At 36.2% G+C, this 18,618-nt stretch overlaps 2 protein-coding genes across 8 annotated transcripts in view; one reads left to right on the forward strand and one right to left on the reverse strand.

Moving 5' to 3' along the window:
- Positions 1–9,520, forward strand: part of PHTF1 (putative homeodomain transcription factor 1) — a 42,512-nt gene extending 32,992 nt beyond the window's left edge. For all 4 annotated transcript variants that reach the window (XM_049880042.1, XM_049880043.1, XM_049880045.1 and 1 more), the window contains 4 exons: positions 3,044–3,199; positions 5,454–5,549; positions 5,976–6,101; positions 6,632–9,520. In XM_049880042.1, the coding sequence (XP_049735999.1) occupies positions 3,044–3,199; positions 5,454–5,549; positions 5,976–6,101; positions 6,632–6,652 (399 nt within the window). In that variant the 3' untranslated portion in view covers positions 6,653–9,520. The remainder of the gene's footprint in view (positions 1–3,043; positions 3,200–5,453; positions 5,550–5,975; positions 6,102–6,631) is intronic.
- A 3,903-nt stretch (positions 9,521–13,423) lies between these two features.
- Positions 13,424–18,618, reverse strand: part of MAGI3 (membrane associated guanylate kinase, WW and PDZ domain containing 3) — a 255,499-nt gene continuing 250,304 nt past the window's right edge. For 2 of the 4 annotated variants that reach the window (XM_049880038.1, XM_049880037.1), the window contains exons 20-22: positions 18,421–18,559; positions 17,246–17,336; positions 16,513–16,599 (exon numbers count right to left, since the gene is read on the reverse strand). In XM_049880038.1, the coding sequence (XP_049735995.1) occupies positions 17,287–17,336; positions 18,421–18,559 (189 nt within the window). In that variant the 3' untranslated portion in view covers positions 16,513–16,599; positions 17,246–17,286. Of the gene's footprint in view, positions 16,600–17,245; positions 17,337–18,420; positions 18,560–18,618 lie in introns of all 4 variants that reach the window. The other 2 variants (XM_049880035.1, XM_049880031.1) reach the window with 1 other exon arrangement.

Consider the following 18,618-nt stretch of genomic DNA (forward strand, 5'->3'; position numbering starts at 1 on the left):
TGCTGGATTATAATTGGGATTGCATTGGCTCTACAGATCAATTGGAGGAGAATTGATTTATTTACAGTATTGAGCCTTCAAATCTGTGAGCATTTATATCCTTCTATTTAGGTCTTCTTTAATTTCTCTTATTATGTAGAAATTTTGTACATGTTTAGGTATATTCCTATGTATTTGATGTTTTTAGATGTTACTGTAATAGTATCCTTTTAACGTTTTTGGGTTTTTTTGGTTACAGGTATGTAGAAATACAATTTTTGTATATTGACTTTGTATGCATTGACCTTGCTAAATTCATTTATTGTTTCTCATAATTTGTCTCTAGATTCTTTGGGGTTTTCTAGGGACACAATATGTCATATGTGAATAATGGCAGTTTTTCCCTTCCTTTCCAATCCTTGCCGTTGTTTCTTTTTCTGCCTTATTATACTGACTGAGATCTCCAGTACAATTTAAATAGAACAAAGGTACCCTCATCTTGATTCCTAGCTCAGAGGGAAAGCATCTCTGATGATTAATGATATTGAGCATCTTTTCATGTGTTTTCTAGCCATTGTATATATGTCTTGTGAAGTATCTTTTCAGATCTTTTGCGTATTTTTTAACTGGGTTGTTTGTCTTATCGAATTGGAAGAGTTTTTTTTTTTTTTATATGTATACTGTATGTATACATACATGCATTGCAAATATTTTCTCCCAGTGTGTGGCTTGGCTTTTCATTTTGTTCATGGTGTCTTTTGAAGAACAAACGTTTTTAATTTTGAGAAAGCTTTTTGGTTAACTTTATTTTTATAGACTATCAGACATACAGAAAAGTTGCAAGAATAATGGGAAGAACTCTTGTGTATCTTTTACCCGGCTTCATCAGTTGTTATAATTCTCCCGTTTGCTCTATCGTTTGAGCCCTTGTGCACGCTTTTGCATGTGTTCTCTCTTTATATACAAATATATTTTTCTGAACCACAGTAGGCATCGTGTACCTTTACTCCTAAATGCTTCAGTGTGCTTTATTAATAAACACTCTTACATAATTAAGTCCCATGATCAAAATCAGAAAATTGAACATTATAACAATATCATTATTCCACATCCCATTTCAAATTTGTTAATTATGTCCTTTATAGTTACTTCTTTTTTTTCTCAGTCCAGGATCCAATTCAGGATCACATATTGCATTTAGTTGTCACGTTTCTTTGGTCTCCTTTAATCTGGAACATTTTCTTAGCCTTGTTTTATTATCTTTCATGACCATGACATTGTTGAAGTGCATAGGACCGTTATTCTGTAAAATGCCCATCCGTTTGTGTCAATCTGATATTTCCTCACAATCAGATAATCAGTTTATGCATTTTTGGCAGGAATACCACGGAAGGATAGTGTCCTTCTCGTGCATCACATCAGGAGGCACATGATATTGGTTTATCGCGTTGTTAGTGGTGTTAGCTTTGATAACTTCCTTAAGGTAGTATCCACTCGGTTTCCCATTTACCCCTTCACCTTTTTTTTTTTTCTTATTGTCCTGCATTTTAATTTTACGTATATTTTAATCTCACAAAATGTAATTATCATTTTATATAGTTGATTATTCATTTATATTTACCAACGTATTTACTCTTTCCATTGCTTTACAGTATTTTCTACATTTCTGTGTATCTCTGCAATTATTTTCCTTCTGCCTGGATCTTTAGTATTTCTTTTAGTGCAGGTCTTCTGGTGATGAATCCTCTCACCTTTTCTTTGCCTGAAAATGTCTTTTATTGCTTTAATTTTTTAAAAGATATTTTCACTGGGTATGGAATTCTAGGCTGTCTGACCCCCCTCCCGCCCAGCACTTTTAGAATGTCATTTCATTATGTTCTGATATCCATTTTTTCTGTTGAGAAGTCAGCTGTTCCGTCTTATTACTGTTCCTTTAAAGGTAAAATCCTTTTTCTCTGGCCGCTTTTAAGATGTTTTCCTTTGTATTTGGTTTATGTTTTGTGTATTAGTTATTTATTGCTGTACAACAAATTGTATTGCCCCTCCTGAAGAGGTGGGCCTGGGTTGCTACTAGGAGTTACTTTCTGCCTCCTACTTGTAACTAATTGCATAGACGTGAACACACCTGACCCAGACTAAGCTAAAATACTACCTCCTTTGGAAATTAGAACTAAGAACCTGAGAAATTCAGTGGTGGGCTTTGGAGAAGAAAGGTCATTAGTGGTCAGTGGGGCCAGTAGGGTGGCATGGCAGACTAAAGCTGGTACAAGTCAAAGTTATGGGTGAACAGAAAACAAAGGTTGTGCAAGACAGTGGAATTAGCTAAGAGGAGTACAGGTGGGAGCCCAAGTGGCCTTAGGTAGGGGAAGAGAGATGGAGACAGCAGCTGCTTGGTGACTTCCTGTTTTCAAAAGGCTTGCATTTGGTTTCTGTGAGAGTTCCCAGTATATCTTCCAGTAAATTCCACCTTACTCTTGGACTTGCTTGAGCAAATTTCTTTACCTTTCAATCAACAACAACAAAAAAGTAAAAAGCCTTTTTTTCCAGAAAACTTGACATATTAATAACCACTCAGTAAATAGTGGCTGCTGCTGTTCCTGTTCTTATTCAGACCCGATCCTCAGTATTTTCTAGTCACAGATTTTTTTTTTTTTTTTTCTAATAAGGGATAGGATAAGGTATTAGTAAGTTAAAAGCACTGGGGTGGGCCACATATTTTAGGGAGCTGTACTAGACATAATACAAATTTAATACTTTAAACAATAGTCAGTATATAATTATGAGTGAATGCACTGGTAGCTAAAGTAGATGGAAATACATTTGTCTTATTTTATTTATTATGTTTTCTTCCTTTGTTACTTCTAGACCCTTGCCATCTTTCATGAGAAGGAGAAAATCTAAGAAACTTAGAGAAATACATAATGATTAATTAAATACTTTGAGGATTAAAACTCTTCTGCTTTGAGTTTTAAAATACAGGTTTCTTGCAAATGCTTTTTTAAATTAGTAATTATATGCTCGTAAGACAAATGAAAAACTTAACTTTTTTTGGTCCTTTCTGTAGGTTCTCCAAGGACATAAAACTTTCCTTAATGATGCTTATAACTGGGAGTTTTTGATCTGGGAAACGGCTTTACTGCTTTTCTTACTGCGCCTGGCCTCACTGGGGTCCGAAACCAATAAGAAATACAGCAATGTTTCGATATTACTTACTGAACAGGTATTGGTTGGTCCCTGCCGGCTTGGTTCACTGGTTAGAGGTGGCATGATAATACTGTAAGATTTATGTGGAGTTGATTAAGGGTAGAGCTGCACAGCCGATTAATGTAATTGCTGTCAATAAGTTGTACACTTATAAAAAGCTGAATTGGTAAAAGTTATGTGATAGATATATGTACAAGGACCAAAAAAAAAAAAAAAAGTAGTTGCTGAGGCTGCTTATGTACAAACACCTCATAGGATTTGGTTCCTTGGTTTGGAGATTTAGGGTCATGGTTTCATGGGACATCGCAGTTAACTCGCCTGATGTGTTTAGTGCTTCTGTTCTACCTCCTAGTTCATTGCATAGTGCCTAGGGTCTTAAAAGTTTGCAGTTATCCATCCAAGGTCTCTATTCACTGAGAGCAACAGAGGAAGGAGTCAGGTTAGGAGGAGGAAACGGAATGTGTGGCTAATTGCTTCCATGAACAACAGCCTTCTTTGTCATGAGACCAGAAGAAATAGATGCGTGACTACTGCTACGACTGAACATTTTGATAAACAATTCTTGAGAAGAATCCTGATCAAAAGGGGCAAAATGCAGGACAGAATTTCAAATTCTAACGGACTCCAGACTTTCTAGAGCCATGGAGCCTGCAGGAACCCCTGAAACTATTGCCCTGAGATAATCCTTAAACCTTAAACCAAAAATATCCCCTGAAGTCTTCTTAAAACCAAACAGTAGTTTAGCTTAGCTAGTAAAGAATGTCTGCCACGAGCATTGTGCTTTTTTAAGATCTATCTGTATGGGATCAAACTGACAACAGCAACTTGAAGGATTGGATAGGAACCTTAGGAAGCAATGAGTTTATGTTAATGAGGGAGGAACAACTCAGAAATGGAGGGTGAGAATGGTTGCACAACTTGAAAACTGTAATGACTGTCACTGAATTGTACGTGTAGAAACTGTTGACTTGGTGTATGTTCTACTGTGTATATTCTCAACAAGAACAAAAAATAAAATTATATATAAAAAAGTCTCTGAAAATAACACAAATAGTTCAATTATAAGTGAACTACTATACAGTGCCTAAGAGGTAGCTTTCTTATGAAATCTAGATTTCAGGTTTTCTAGCCAAAAGGAATAACAGCAAAAAGATGTTGATTTAAAATCAAATGAATTTTTAAAAAGGCAAAAAAAAAAAAAAAAACTACGGGGAGGATTGAGTCGAGTCTAGATTCTACCATGCTCTATTATATGACCTCCTTGGTCACTTTGCTGTGCTGTGTTTGTTTCTTCTTAATAAAATGGGGATAATATCTTCCCCACCTGCTTCCAGGATTGTGAAAATTAAAATCTAATGTATTGGAAGTATTTTATGTACTCTAAAGGTATTTTTATTGATGGTAATGGGCTTTTAATGTCATATTCTACATCCAGTATTACATCTTTAGAGAACTTGTAATTTAAATATGTTTAATAAGCTTCTTGAGTTTCTTCTGTATTAGCCATAGAATACATTTTTCAATGTTTGGAAAAACTTACTCTTCAGTATGTGAATAGATAAGATTGAGAACTGTTTCTGATGGATTCAGAGTAGTATAAACTTTAAAAAAAAAATTCAATTTAGCTGTAAGCTTTAAATAAAAACATTTGATATCATGACTTTTTTTTTTTTTTTGCCTTAGAATTATAGTGGAGAATTCTTTTTATAAGGAATAAAATAAAGGTTTAGTAAGTTAAACGCAGCTATCTTCTTTTATTCCACAAATGTTTAATGAGGATATTGGAGCCCTGGTGGCACAATGGTTAAGAGCTTGGCTGCTGACTAAAGGTTGGCAGTTTGAATCCACCAGCTGTTCCTCAGAAACCCTACGGTGCAGGTCTACTGTCCTGTAGGGTCACTCATATTGAGTCGGAATGGACTCAATGGCAGTGGGTCAGTGGGTTAATGAGGATATTAGATTTTTGGGGGTTACCAAGATGAATAAAATATAGTTTTTGAATTTAAGGAGTCTGCATGCTAATTTGTCATTGCTTTGATATTTAAACTGCTTCATCATTAATTATTTTTGCTTCATTACATAGTTTTTCTTTGGCAGAGACATGACTGATTAGGGATGAGGCTTGGGTATGTGACATGTTCTGTATAAATGGCTTCTGGGTTTCAAAATTCATTTTACTTGAAAAATAACCCTCCAAATCTGCCAGATTTTATGCAACATATATCTTTTTTTTCCTTGAAATTTACCGTAGTCTCTATTCTTTCCCTTAGATTAATTTGTATCTTAAGATGGAAAAAAAGCCAAATAAGAAAGAACAGCTCACGCTAGTAAACAATGTATTAAAGTTGTCCACCAAGTTGTTGAAAGTAAGTAATATCCTTTGACACATTTTTATGATCGTTTAAGTTAAATCAGTGGTTTACATCTGGGAAGAGACCCTGCTAATAGATGGGTGTGCTAGGCTGTGTACGTTATAAATGCTGGCCTGATAGTTAGTTTTGAGTTAATGACTGTACAAGAAAAAATTTTCCATCTTTAGTTACTCAGGTTCTGATGATCGCTGATGTCTGTCAGATTTTTTAAATTACATTTTTCTACCACAACTGACATATTTCTAAAATCTGCCTTAGAAAGCTTAGCTAGTGGAAAAGTAGGTGAGAGTACATTAAGGATTTTTTGATGGTAGCTCTTGAGTATGAAGGACAGACAACCTCAAACAGCCATCTCGACACATGGCTGTTTGGCTACTGAGAAACCATGTATCTCATTCCAGTTCTTTCTTGTTTTTGTAGGAACTGGACACACCATTTAGACTCTACGGACTGACAATGAATCCCTTAATCTACAACATCACACGAGTAGTTATCCTTTCTGCTGTCTCAGGGGTTATAAGTGATCTTCTAGGATTTAATATAAGAGTAAGTATGACTGCCACTCTGTAGCATCTACCTTAGTCTTAAAAACTACTGTACACAATAATCTTTGCTCTTCACATGCTCTTTTCTTTTTACTTATTTGTGTCTGGCATGGGAATGACTTTTGAGGTAAAGAAATAGGCATTTTGATTGATGGTCCACAGACTTTTCAGCTTAGTTTTTCTTATTTATTTAAGTACAATAGACAGTGCTTTTGAATGGAACACAAAATCAAGTTTGAATATCATGTCAGTTTAATAGCTTGGATTGGGTAAGGGCCTTCCTCTCATCTAGGGACATGGCCAGCGGCAGAATGAATGAAAACTAAAAACACAAGAATGCAGTGTGTCATTTTTGATCCTGAAAGTTTTTTATTTTTTTTTCCCCTGTGATGTTCCATGGTTGCTATTGACATAATTGGTATCTTTTTTCCTTATATGAAGGGTTCTTGGTTTGTAGTTAACATACGTATATGTATACACCCCCACTTGTTTGCCTTGAAACTAACTATTTTGGTAATTTTCTCTTCTTAGCTGTGGAAAATTAAATCATAAACTGAGTCATTTGCCGGGACTTTCCCCTTGCTGGCATCACTACTTACCTGTAAGGGAAAGAGATGACTCCAGAAACAAGTGAGAGCGCTACCTGCTTGTTCACATGCCGAGGTGCCCTCAGCTCTGCCAAATCTGTCCAGTGGCGTTTTCAGAGGAACAAACGCTTCCAACTGGGTGTGCATATGGAAAACATTTTTATGGTTTTGAAACCATATGAGTAGTCAGAAGACTAAAGACTGTGTGTTATGGTAACACAAAAAAATAACTTTCTAAGTTAGCAAATTTATTCTGGGCACTTCAGTGCCATTATATTTACATGGAAAGTCTTTTGGGTAACTATGGTAGATGCCCAAACGTGAAGCAAATATCCTTCATTGGAAATATGCAAACTCAATACTTTTCAAAGACAACCTATGGAATTAGAGATTTCATTTCTCTAGCAACAGGAGAGCAAATTTAAACTATTCTAGGTTGGCTCCAAATAAAAGAACTTTACTGGATAATTTCAGTTTCTAGGCTTTTTTGTTGTTGTTGTTGAAGGAAAAATATAACCTTTTTAAACTGCAAGTTTCTGTTAAACTCTGGAGAAATTTTTAATTAGCTTATAATTTTGAAGTTAATCCAATAATTGTACAGTTATTAATGAAAGTCATGCATACAATATGCCACGCAATTAGCATGAGAAATCTAAGCATATGGATACGTACTCATCCGTGTCCACCGTACATGGTTTCCATATAGATCATCTGAGCTGTGTTTCCTGTCACAGTATTAAGTGAAGCATTAATAGTGTATCTGTTATGCAGCGTCATGTGTCAAACCCTCAGTACAATTTCAGATCTTCAGTGTCTATAATCAGCTAAGCTATACCTTTGATGATTTAGGTCCTCTTAGCACCATTCCCTATTACACACACAGGCACATAGACATATGTTAATGAAAACTCTAGTTGTCTACTTATAACTCTGGCTCATTAATTTACCTGCTCTGAAGAATTTAGTTGAGGCAAATTGAAAGCCTTAATTTTTTAATTATAAGATTTTATAAATTTTTAATGAAAATAATTTAGAAACCTAGTCATTTATTACATGTAAAGTATGTACTCGTGCAAAATCAATGCATCAGTTACATATATCCCAATATGAAGATCTGTGAGGGTCAAAGATGAATTGCTGAGGAGTTCAGGGATTGAGGTCAGACCTTTCTGGGTTCAAATTCTTGGCCCTACCATTTATTAGCTTCATAATCTGGGACAAATCACTTAACCTCTGTGTGTCTCAATTTCTTCATCTGTTAAAAGGGAATAATAATTACCCACTAAGGTTGTTAAGGTTAAGTGAGTGAGATTATCACGTACTTATTGAAGTGCCAGGCACTTAGTAAATCCACAATAAACACTTGTTCTAACTATCTAAAGCCGTTTTAAAAATCTCTTACTGATAGGTTCCTAACTGTGAAGATCAGAAAGTAGGAAGCACGGTTGCTGAACTAGAAGTAAGCTACCAAAACTATGCAGCAATTCTAAATACTGCATGATGCTATGAAAAAAAAAGAAAAATTTTAAGGAAAAACCCCATTTTAGTGATTTACCTTTACAAGGAACTGTTCAGTAGAGGTATTTCAGTGTCCCAACATATGGCTCATAGAAGTCATGCTTTTACTATTTACCATAAGGAAAAATGGCAACTCTCAAATCCAAACACAAGATTGAGCTCAGTGCAGATTCCAGATGAAGAAAGCTGATGTTTTTATCTTTTTCTTCTATGAAAAATGCTGTACTGTTTTTATTTACAGTTTTACACGATTAATTCTCTAACTTAAATTCAGTATTCAGGATACATTGGTTTACTCTTGTGCATTGCTTCAGTTACGGTTCTGATGATGTATAATTGGTTTACATTATTTTTTCAGATGGATAAAATTTTATGCAGGTATAGTTGCTCATGTCAGGAACTTGTAAATCATTCCTGACTCCTTCCTCTTCATCATACTGCACACCAATCAATCATCAAGTCTTTTAATAATTATCTTCCAAATGTATTTCTAATCAGCCCACTCTTTTCCATCCCTACTTCCATCTCTCTAGTCTAAGTGAACATAGTTTTGTTTGTTTGCATGAGTTTCTGCCGCTTCTGCTCTTACATTTGCATGGCACCCCTTTCCCCAAACCCAATCCATTCTTCTCAAAGAGGTAACGCGTCCTTTCTGAAATGCAAGTCTCAACATTTGTAATCCATTAATGGCTTACTATCACTTTGAAGATAAAAATCCAAAACGGTTTTACCAAGGTGTACAGGCTCAACCTGTTGAAAAAGTCTTTATTTTGCCTTTACGTTTGAAAGATATTTTCACAGGATATATAATTCTAGGATTAAAGATGTTGTTGCTCCACTGCCTCTTGGATTGCATTGTTTCTGACAAGAAATTGGCTGTCATTGTTCTCTTTGGTCCTCTGCATGTAACATGTTTTTTCCCCCCTCTGGCTGTTTTTATCATTTGATTTGAGCAATTTGATTATAAATTACCTTGATTGTAACTTTACTCATTTTTTTTTGTTTGTTTTGTTTTCAAGTTTGTTGAGCTGTTGGATCTGTGGGTTTGTAGTTTTCATCAAATTTGGAATAATTTTGGCCATTATTTCTTAAAATAACTTTTATGTACTACCTCATCCACTTCTTTCTGGGATTCCAATTTATATGTACATTAGGCTGCTTGAAGTTGTCTCACAGATCACTGATGCCCAATGTATCTTTTTAGCCTTCTTTGTTTTTCATTTTGGATTATTTCTATTGCTATGCCTTCAAGTTCACAAACCTGTTCTTCTGTACTATCTAATACACTGTTAGTCCTGTCCAATGTATCTTCCATCTCATGTTTGATTTTGATATATATATGTATCCTCCATGTCTCTCCTTAACATGCTTACTCTTTTCTCTACCTTCTTTAAGAGAATGAATATTTTTATAATTGGTAAATAAGGACATTAAAACAGCTATCATCTGTATAATTTTGAAATGTGTTTCTAATGATTGATTTTTCTCCTCATTATGGGTTATATTTTCCTGCTCTTTTGCATTCCTGTGAATTTTTTATTGGATGTGTATCATTGGCTATTGGATTTTTGTGTGTATGTGTGTATTTTTGTATTATTTTAAATATTCTTAAGGTTTTTTCTGGAATGTAGTTAAGTTACTTGGAAACACCTTGATCATTTCAAGGCTTACTTGTAAGCTTTGTTAGGTGGGCCAGAACAGCTTTTAGTCTAGGGCTAATTTTCTCCATGACTGAAGCAGTTCCATTCTGAGTACTCCACTTGATGTCTTGAGCATTATGAGGTTTCTCCAATTTAGCTGTGGGAACATGAACTAGTCCCATCCTTTTGTGAGCTTTAGGAATTTTTCTGCCTGCTTCTTTTTGGTGGTTCTTTCCTTGTTCTTGGATAGTTTCTTCATATGCCTGAGCTGATCAATACTCAGGTTAAGACTTCAAAGGGAATTTTTTGCATATCTTTGGAGCTCTTTCCTCTCAATGCAGCTATCTTCTGATACTCTGTCCAGTAAATTGTAGCTGCCTTGGCCTCCTCAAATTCTCCTATCTGTCTCCTCAATTCAGCAAGATTGCTTGATTCTGTTTAGGTTCCTTGTCCTTGCAACGCAGCCTGCAAGCTGCTTCCCAGTAGGCTGAGGCCATCATAGGGATCATCTCATTTATTTCTACCATCCTGTGTTGCCTATTGTCCAGTGTTTAAACCCTTTTTTTTCCTACCACTTCGTCCATTTTTTCAGTTGTTTAAGGTGGGGGAGTAAATGTTTTCCACCTTAGTAAAGGAACATTTGCTCAAGCCAAAGGCTTAGTGTTTATCTTTGGTTCTTCTCTCTCTCTCTTTTTTTTTTCATATTGTATCCACCACCAAGTTGTGTCAGTTCTCCATTTCCACTGTTACTGGTTAAGTTTCCTTCACTCTCACCTGGACTACTGTATTGACCCACTGGTCTGTTTCCATACTTGCCTTCTATAGTCAGTTCTCTACAGCTACCTGAATGAGCTATGGAAACAATAGTTATATCATTCCTCTCCTACTTATACCCTTCCTGGTTTCCCCTGCAATGGTCTCCAAAGTCCTTATCAGTCCTGTCTCCCTTTCCAACTTCACCTCCTCAATACCTTATAACCACAGTGGCCTCCCTCTTTGTTCATTGTACCAAGTTCTTTCTCCTATCAGCCCTTTGTGCAAGCTTATTTTCTCTGCTTAGAATCATTTTTCTTAAGGTCTTGTGGTTAAGAGCTGGCTGGTTTCTCATCTTTCAACTCCCAGCTTAGATTTCAGTTCCTCGGAGGAACCTCCTTGGTAACCTTAGTTAAAATAGTTCTCCGTTTCATTTCTGTTGTCCTATCTCCCTGTTAATTGCTCTGATGCAGTTATCACAATCTGATAATCTCCTTACTTTTTGTCTACTTGTTTGTTTTCTCCAGAAAGCAGGGACTTTTTGTTATGTGCTCCATCACCAGAGTACAGAACTGTGCCAGACCCATAAAAAGTAGGTACTAAATAAAAATGTGTTGAATGAATGAAGAATAGACCTCAAGTAATTTTTTCTAAGGATGGGAAAGTTCTAATTTCATGGTTTCTCTACTCCTCCCCACCCCCATGCTTCACTTAATACCTGTATAATAATTTCTAGAAATTCGGACTTTTTTTTTTAAGATTCCAAAAAAAGGAATGAGAACTAGTATATTTTGGTAATATTTACCTGTTACTGAGAAATTACACCAAGATGTAAAAACAGAATGAGATTAGGCCATTCATACATTAAATTGGAATAGTAGTACCATACTGTGAACTAAACCCATTGCCATCAAGTCGATTCTGACTCATAGCAACCCTATAGGATAGAGTAGAACTGCTCCCATAGGGTTTCCAAGGAGCACCTGGTGGAGTTGAACTGCTGACCTTTTGGTTTTGCTTACCGCTGTGCCACCAGGGCTCCAGTAATACCATAGAGAGATAAGAAAAATCCCTGTTGACTTGATTTTATAGTTTGCTGTTTACTGGGAAAAAACTATCCCTCCTAAAATTGCTATGGAGGTATAATCTCTAACCTTCCTAAATATGTACATTATTGCCCATGTTGAACATAAACTAAACACCACTATTGACAGTTAAATAACCAAATACTTGCCTAATTGGGATATGGTTCTCTTAATTTTCAGAGACATGTAGAAAAATTCTAAATTCCAGGATGTCTGACAAAACATTATTATGGGTTTATGTTTTTATTTTTGGTTCATTGTGTTTAGAGGTAAGTGGACTTTTGCACTACAAAAATAACTCTCTTGCAAAGTCATGAAATTCTTTTTTGATATTTTTTAATCTGCACACTCATAATGGGCCAGATGGGTACACTTCCAAATACAGTGTGTGATTTGGGAATATCAGGAAGTAAATTCATTAAACTTCATCTCTACATGTATTGACTAGTCATTTTAAGTAATCCTTTGCTTCCTGCAGTTATTGGTGCCCACCTTGAATAATGAAGTTTGAATTTTACAAGTGTGCAATAACTATAAACCTTATCCTGCAGCATGCCCTGAGCCTATAAGCTGTAATAAGGTATTACTCAAGTTAACAAATGGTTGTCCTTTATTAAAGACAAAATAAGCCTCTTGATCTGTGAATTTGCTAACAGTTCTGCTTGACGTTAGTGCAAACACTGTAAAATAGATATGTACCCACAGGATTCTTTGTCAGAATATAGGTTTAGGTTACATTAAGCCCTCGGGACTATGCTTTGTAGTTCTAAATATTCAGCGTTCCCTATTAGAATCCCAAGTCTTTCTAAGCCTTCATACTTGCACAGACAGTAACACTGAAAACAGATCCAATCAGTAGACATCGTAAACTAATTCAGCAAGCTAAACAAGGATTATATATTTCATGTAATAATTATGGTGTACATTAAACTCATTATTTTGCTGATAAACCTTAATATCATAACCAGAAAAGAGCTACTTAAATGTTATTGCTTAAAAAGCATGGATTATTTTTAGGCATTGGCACATGCCATGTTGATGTAAAAAGTTACTCCAGTGTATTTCTTACACCAGAGTGAAATGTCACATTTTGTGACTGAAATCTCTGTTTATACCAGTACTCCTTAGTTCAAGGAGCATACTGTGAACTAAGCTTTGGCTTAATCACACACATCTTTGTGGAAGATGGTCATTCAGCTTAATGAATTTAAGTACGCCTTGCTGACCCTGGTGGTGTAGTGGTTAAGTGCTACGACTGTTAACCAAGAGCTCAGCAGTTGTTTGAATCCGCCACGCGCTCCTCGGAAACTCAATGGGGCAGTTCTACTCTGTCCTATAGGGTCACTATGAGTCTGACTCAACGGCAGTGGGTTTGGTTTTTTTGGTTTGCTTTCTTTAAACCCTTTCTTTTAACCCTTGCACCACCAGCGCTCCTTAAAAACAAGTATAATCTAGACTAAATAAAGTTACATTTAAAAATCATGTGACTTGCCATAGTCAGATGAAATAGGATTTTGTGACCTTGTGTTAAATGGACTTACACTATATCTATTAGAAATGTCTAGTAACTGAATTTCCAACAAAACAAGCTGTTTCTTCCTGACAATGTAAGAAAGGATTCTGGTAGCGAATTATTTATGCATAGCCATTTTCTTTACAATGAAAGGTTTAAAATAAGTTATTTTAAAATAAGATATTTAACTCAAACCAGTTTCAAGCTTTATATATTGATAAAAGTATAGCTATACAAATAAAGTCATCATTATAAGAGTTTTATAGTAGAACTTTGAGTATTTGTTACTTGGAGGGACAAAATCTATTTGAGGACTCAGACCAAGATGGGAACCAGCTCCACAAAGAGAAAGCAACATGAAACAAATCTAACAGTAAAAGAAAGGAAGGCCATGAACTGTTTTTTGTTTTGTTTTTTAATATCTATATAAAAAATAACGAGCGATTTACAGATCTCTTTCTCTAATCAGAACCTCAAGTGTATATATAAAGGTACTGTACACTATATAAACATTTACAACCAGTACATCCATATTTTCCTTAGCATTCCAAGGCCACATTGCTAAGTCAGTATATAACTAGTACAGTGACAGTTACTTAGGAAGAGCCACATCAGACTGACAACATATGACATCAAAGTTATGTCACAGGTAACAAGAAAAATAGGATTTGTATCACTAACTGTGGACTATAGGGAAAATAAACCATTTCTGTGGTACTAAATTCTTAGCACTTATCAAGCCTCCTAATTTTGCTCTATTCAAGTAGTTACAATAGGTGGGTGAATACCATTCCGGATGAAAACCGGATTTCAAAAATCTCACTCTGGGAAGCATGTCTTATCTACAGGGACTGATTGAGTTGTTATATTAAAGGGTTTCACAGTCAGACTCTTGAGAGGGAGGGACCTGGACAGAATGTGTTTCACAGCAACAAGATGAACCCAGGGGACAGAACAAGTAGATTCAAATACTCCATAAAATGGTTTTCTTCTGAGGATGATCCTGTATTTATAGATGCCACTGAATGCTGCACCAGGGGACTGAAAAACCTGGATCTATTTTATGGAGTTGAAAAACTCTCTACCTTCCCACAAATGTATTTAATTTTAATTAGACTATAATGAAAACAAAACAAAACAAAATTTGTACAAACTAAGCAGATGTTTAGTCTCGCCTTCTTGTTTTTAAACAAGAAAGTTATTAAGGTAGCTAGCAGTTAAATAAGATCCAGCAAGTACTGTCCGCCACCACTTTGTCCTCGCTGGGGAGGCCTCACAAGGTTCAGCTTCTAAACACCCAGACTTGTGCGGCTGCTGCCGGCTGGGCTGACGCTTTGTCTGGCAATGGGCTCCGAGGCTAGTTTCATGATTAAGTCCCTCGCACAATCTATACAATATTTAGACTCTTCAAATAAATATGTATTAAAGACTAATGACTTTAGTAGTAGGTATGGCCAAACGATCCAGAAATAGCAGTGTGGTATTTTTTCTTCTAAGAGCAATAATCAGTACTTCCCATGCTTTTTCGTGGTTTCCTACTGAGATAAACTGAACCAGAGTGGGGTCATCTGAGATGCTGTAATACATCAAGGATGGAGGGGGATTCTTTATTGCTTAAAGCACTTCCTCATTTTGAACATTCAATTATAAATAATATCTTCAACAGTTATTCAAAACACTTTATCCAGCCAAATTAAAATAAGAAGCCAAAAGAAAGCGTCAGTGCCTGCCTACATTTTTTTCCCTTAAACTAGTGATGTTTTGGGGGTTTTATTTTTAAACTGGGACACTGTCAGTAACTGTTAGAAGAGGCGACTGCCATCTTTAAATGGTGAGCTAACAATCTTTTCTGCAAGTACTCAAATATTTCTTTCTGTAAGCATGCAACATGCTATTGAGAATATCAACTTCCAAGCCAAACTGAGCTTTTTCATTACTGTGGAAATATCTGAGTGAGAAGGATAAAACAGACATGGTACAGTAGATAGCTTGGCACAAATACAAAGTGAGTTGTGATTACACTGTCAATATCAACACAGGTCATTTGTTCAGACACTCACATAGACGGGCTGGGCAGACTGAGCCGGGCGTGTCCGATGAGCACAGATGCAGCTCCTTCCTGAGTGCGAGGGGAGCAGCCCACAGGGGACAGGTGGTCCCTAGCAATCCTAAAGGCCCTTCATGCAGCCTAGGTAACTCGATGCTCAAATTAAAATATACCTATGTGTGTGTAAGAATTTCTGGAAAAAAATGACTTTTTTTTAATGCTTCTTTTTAGTAAGAAAAGATTAAAACTTGTTTTTCTTTTATACTAAAGGTCACAGCCGTTTCTCGGCCACACCGGTGCCTGTGACTTTATTTGCACTCGGCACCTTCCAGGGCCCTGGAGTTATTGGTGTTTTCTTAACTGGAGAGCTACTTTCAGGTTTGACCCCTCCACCCTCTTTGATTTTGTCAGCTGCTTCTAGTACTTTCCCTTTGTGATCTTCTATTTTGTTTAAAATCATTCTTTCTTCAGGTTCCTGCTTCAGCTTCTTTTCTGATACTTTGACATTTTCTCCTATTGGTTTTTTTCCTTTTTCATTTTCAGATACTACTTGACTAACAGTGTTACTAGCCTTTTTGGGTGGAAGAGACTTCTCATCCAGCCGCTTGCTTTTTTTCTCTGGAGACCCTGTTCTATTTTTTCCAGACTGACTCTGCTTTATATCTTTCCTGATGACACCTGATTTTTCTTTCCTGTCCTGGATCTGCTCAGCTTTGTCACTAGCACGGCCCCCCGTGCGTCGAATCTCACCCTCTAATAATCTGGCTTCGGCATTTGGTTGGTCTTTGCTACCTTCACTTTTTTGCTGCTTTCTTGGGCTAGCAGACCGTCCTCGGCTTTTCCTGCAATGATCTTGTCCAGAACCTGCTCTGGTGCTGACCTGACAACTCTTATTCTCCCCTTTCCTTGGGCTGAGTGACCAATCCCTGGGTCTTCTTTTGGGATCATTTTTTTGAGGACTTGGAATCTTTTCCAGATGTTCCTCTGAATATCGACTGGCTGACTTTTTGGGACTAGCTGATCTACCTCTTCGTGTAACACCATTTTCTACTTTTAATAGATTCTTCTTCCCACTGTGCTCACGACTGTTGGGTGGATCCCTCTTATTCACAGTTTTCTGGACTAGAGACCGATGCTTTATCTCACATTCATTTTCATTCAAAATGCTTTTCTTTTCAGGCACAATGTCCTTCAATTCTTCTGCCTTTTCACAAACCTGAACTCTCATTAAAGGTTCTTCAATTACCGGCACGTGAGACTCTTCAGATATGGAAGCAGAATGTGTAGATGGGGGAAATGGAGACTGTTCATCATAAATCACATTTGAAGCTGAAGGATTACTAATATCCCAATCACCTAAAAAAAAAAAAAAAAAAGGACAATATGAGTGGAACACTATTTAATTTTAGAATTATAAACAGAAACAATGAGTTCTGAACTTTGATAGCCATTTGAATTGTACTGACCGCTTAAACAGCCTGAGTGTGGATGTTTTATAAGTACAGTTTATATCTGTTTATATCTATGTATATATAGGCAGATGTGTAGTCATCTGTACTCGTACATGAACTGTAGGCTGTTTACATACACAAAATAGCAGTTTTTATTTTTCCAATTACGGATGTATATAATTAGTGAGATAAATACATAATGTATAAATTATTTATCAGTAGTAAAGCCCAATGTTAAACTTATTATAAGAAATAAATAAAATTGGACCAAATTACCTGGTCCAAGAAACTTACTAATTATGCTATTACCAATGGATATAGCTCAAGAATATGCCAAAACCACTAGTTAATAAATAAGACCAAACTGTGGTAACTAGAATGAGGTTCATGGGCATTTGTAAATAATTTTTCTTGAGTTAAGCTATCAAATTTAATGTCAAAAGAAAACTGAAAAGTACAGAAGGTAGGAGTAGATGTATTTAATAGCATCATTTTTAATTAAAAAGAAAAAAAAAAAAGAAGGAAGAGATTTACAAGACATGCACATTTACCAAGTCTTTTTAAGGAAAGACCAAGAAAAGCCCTGAAAGCCTTAATGTTGCTCAGGTTTCACGTAGGAGCACAGACCGGAAGGAGCCAAACCTGAAGAAGGAAGAGAAAAAGCCTAGGACTATGTAAAAAAAAAAAAAAAAAAAAAAAAAAAAATCACAGTGCAGTTAGCAAAGATGTCACTGGGAACGTATGATTTACAAGCAGGTGGTGGAAGATAATACAGTCAGAGAATCACAGGCTGGAAGGGGACTGCAGGAGGTCATGTCTACATTTAACCATCAAAAGGGGGGGACCGTGGCGGGGAGGGGGTACTAAGTGGATGTGATACTGCCTTTATTTCTAATCGTGCACTCAACTAAAAAAAAAAAAACCCACTGATTTTCGAAAACAAGGAAGTTTAAGATGAGTACAGTAGTACAGACAGGGTCCCAGGTCCAACTCCTTGTCTCCAGGCAGGGCTACAGTAACTTGTTTTTGAAAGGTGACTGGAAAAGCCTTCTTATGCTACTCATTAAGAGGGAAAATTATCTTAATGTAAGGAAATAATTAACATTTGTTGGTAACATGTAATTAGCTACGGAGGAGAGAAAACTGGGATGTTCTAAAGAGATTTTTTTTTAACAATATTGTGTTTTAGGTGAAAGTTTACACAGTAAATTAGGTTCCCATTTAATAATTTTTTATGCAGATTTTTCCGTGATACTGCCTACAATTTTCACAATGCGTCAGCATTCTCATTATTTCCATTCTCTTTGTTCTGTTTCCATTGATCTAGCTTCCTTTCTCCTCCTTGCCTTCTCATCTTTGCTTTTGGGTAAATGTTGACTGTTTGGTCTCATACAGTTGAAGTTCTGAAGAGATTTGAAAGGTTTTCATGGCATTTAGATTGTTTGCCTCTAATGTCCTTGTTTTTTACAGGCACATTTCTCTACAAAAGCAACTATATGTTTTCTTTTGAAATCAGCTTAAATATATTCTATTCCAACAAAAGTCCTGCCTGAAGTCACTTGTTTCCTAACACCATAATAACTATGCTTCATAACTATCGTTACATGGTCCACCTCTGAATTAGCTAGTAAAATACCTATCCACTCCAAATCGACATTCCTTTGTTTTCTGCTGCTCCCCTCCTTAACACACAACTTTTCAGCTATCACTTGGCTACTTTACTTACCATGGTCAGGTATCAAGCCAGTTCCTGGCCTCAAAAGAAGAAGAACTTTATTTCCACCAGCCTGAATGAGCTCAATTGCTCGAGTATGTGTGATGCCTTGTGTAGGTTCCCCATTGATTTCAACAATCTGGTCACCAACCTAGACAGGAAATAACCAGTCACAGAACAAATGAAACTATGCATCCTTCTCCAGTTCTA

This window comes from Elephas maximus, chromosome 3, assembly GCF_024166365.1.
Source record: "Elephas maximus indicus isolate mEleMax1 chromosome 3, mEleMax1 primary haplotype, whole genome shotgun sequence".
Lineage (NCBI taxonomy): Eukaryota > Metazoa > Chordata > Mammalia > Proboscidea > Elephantidae > Elephas > Elephas maximus.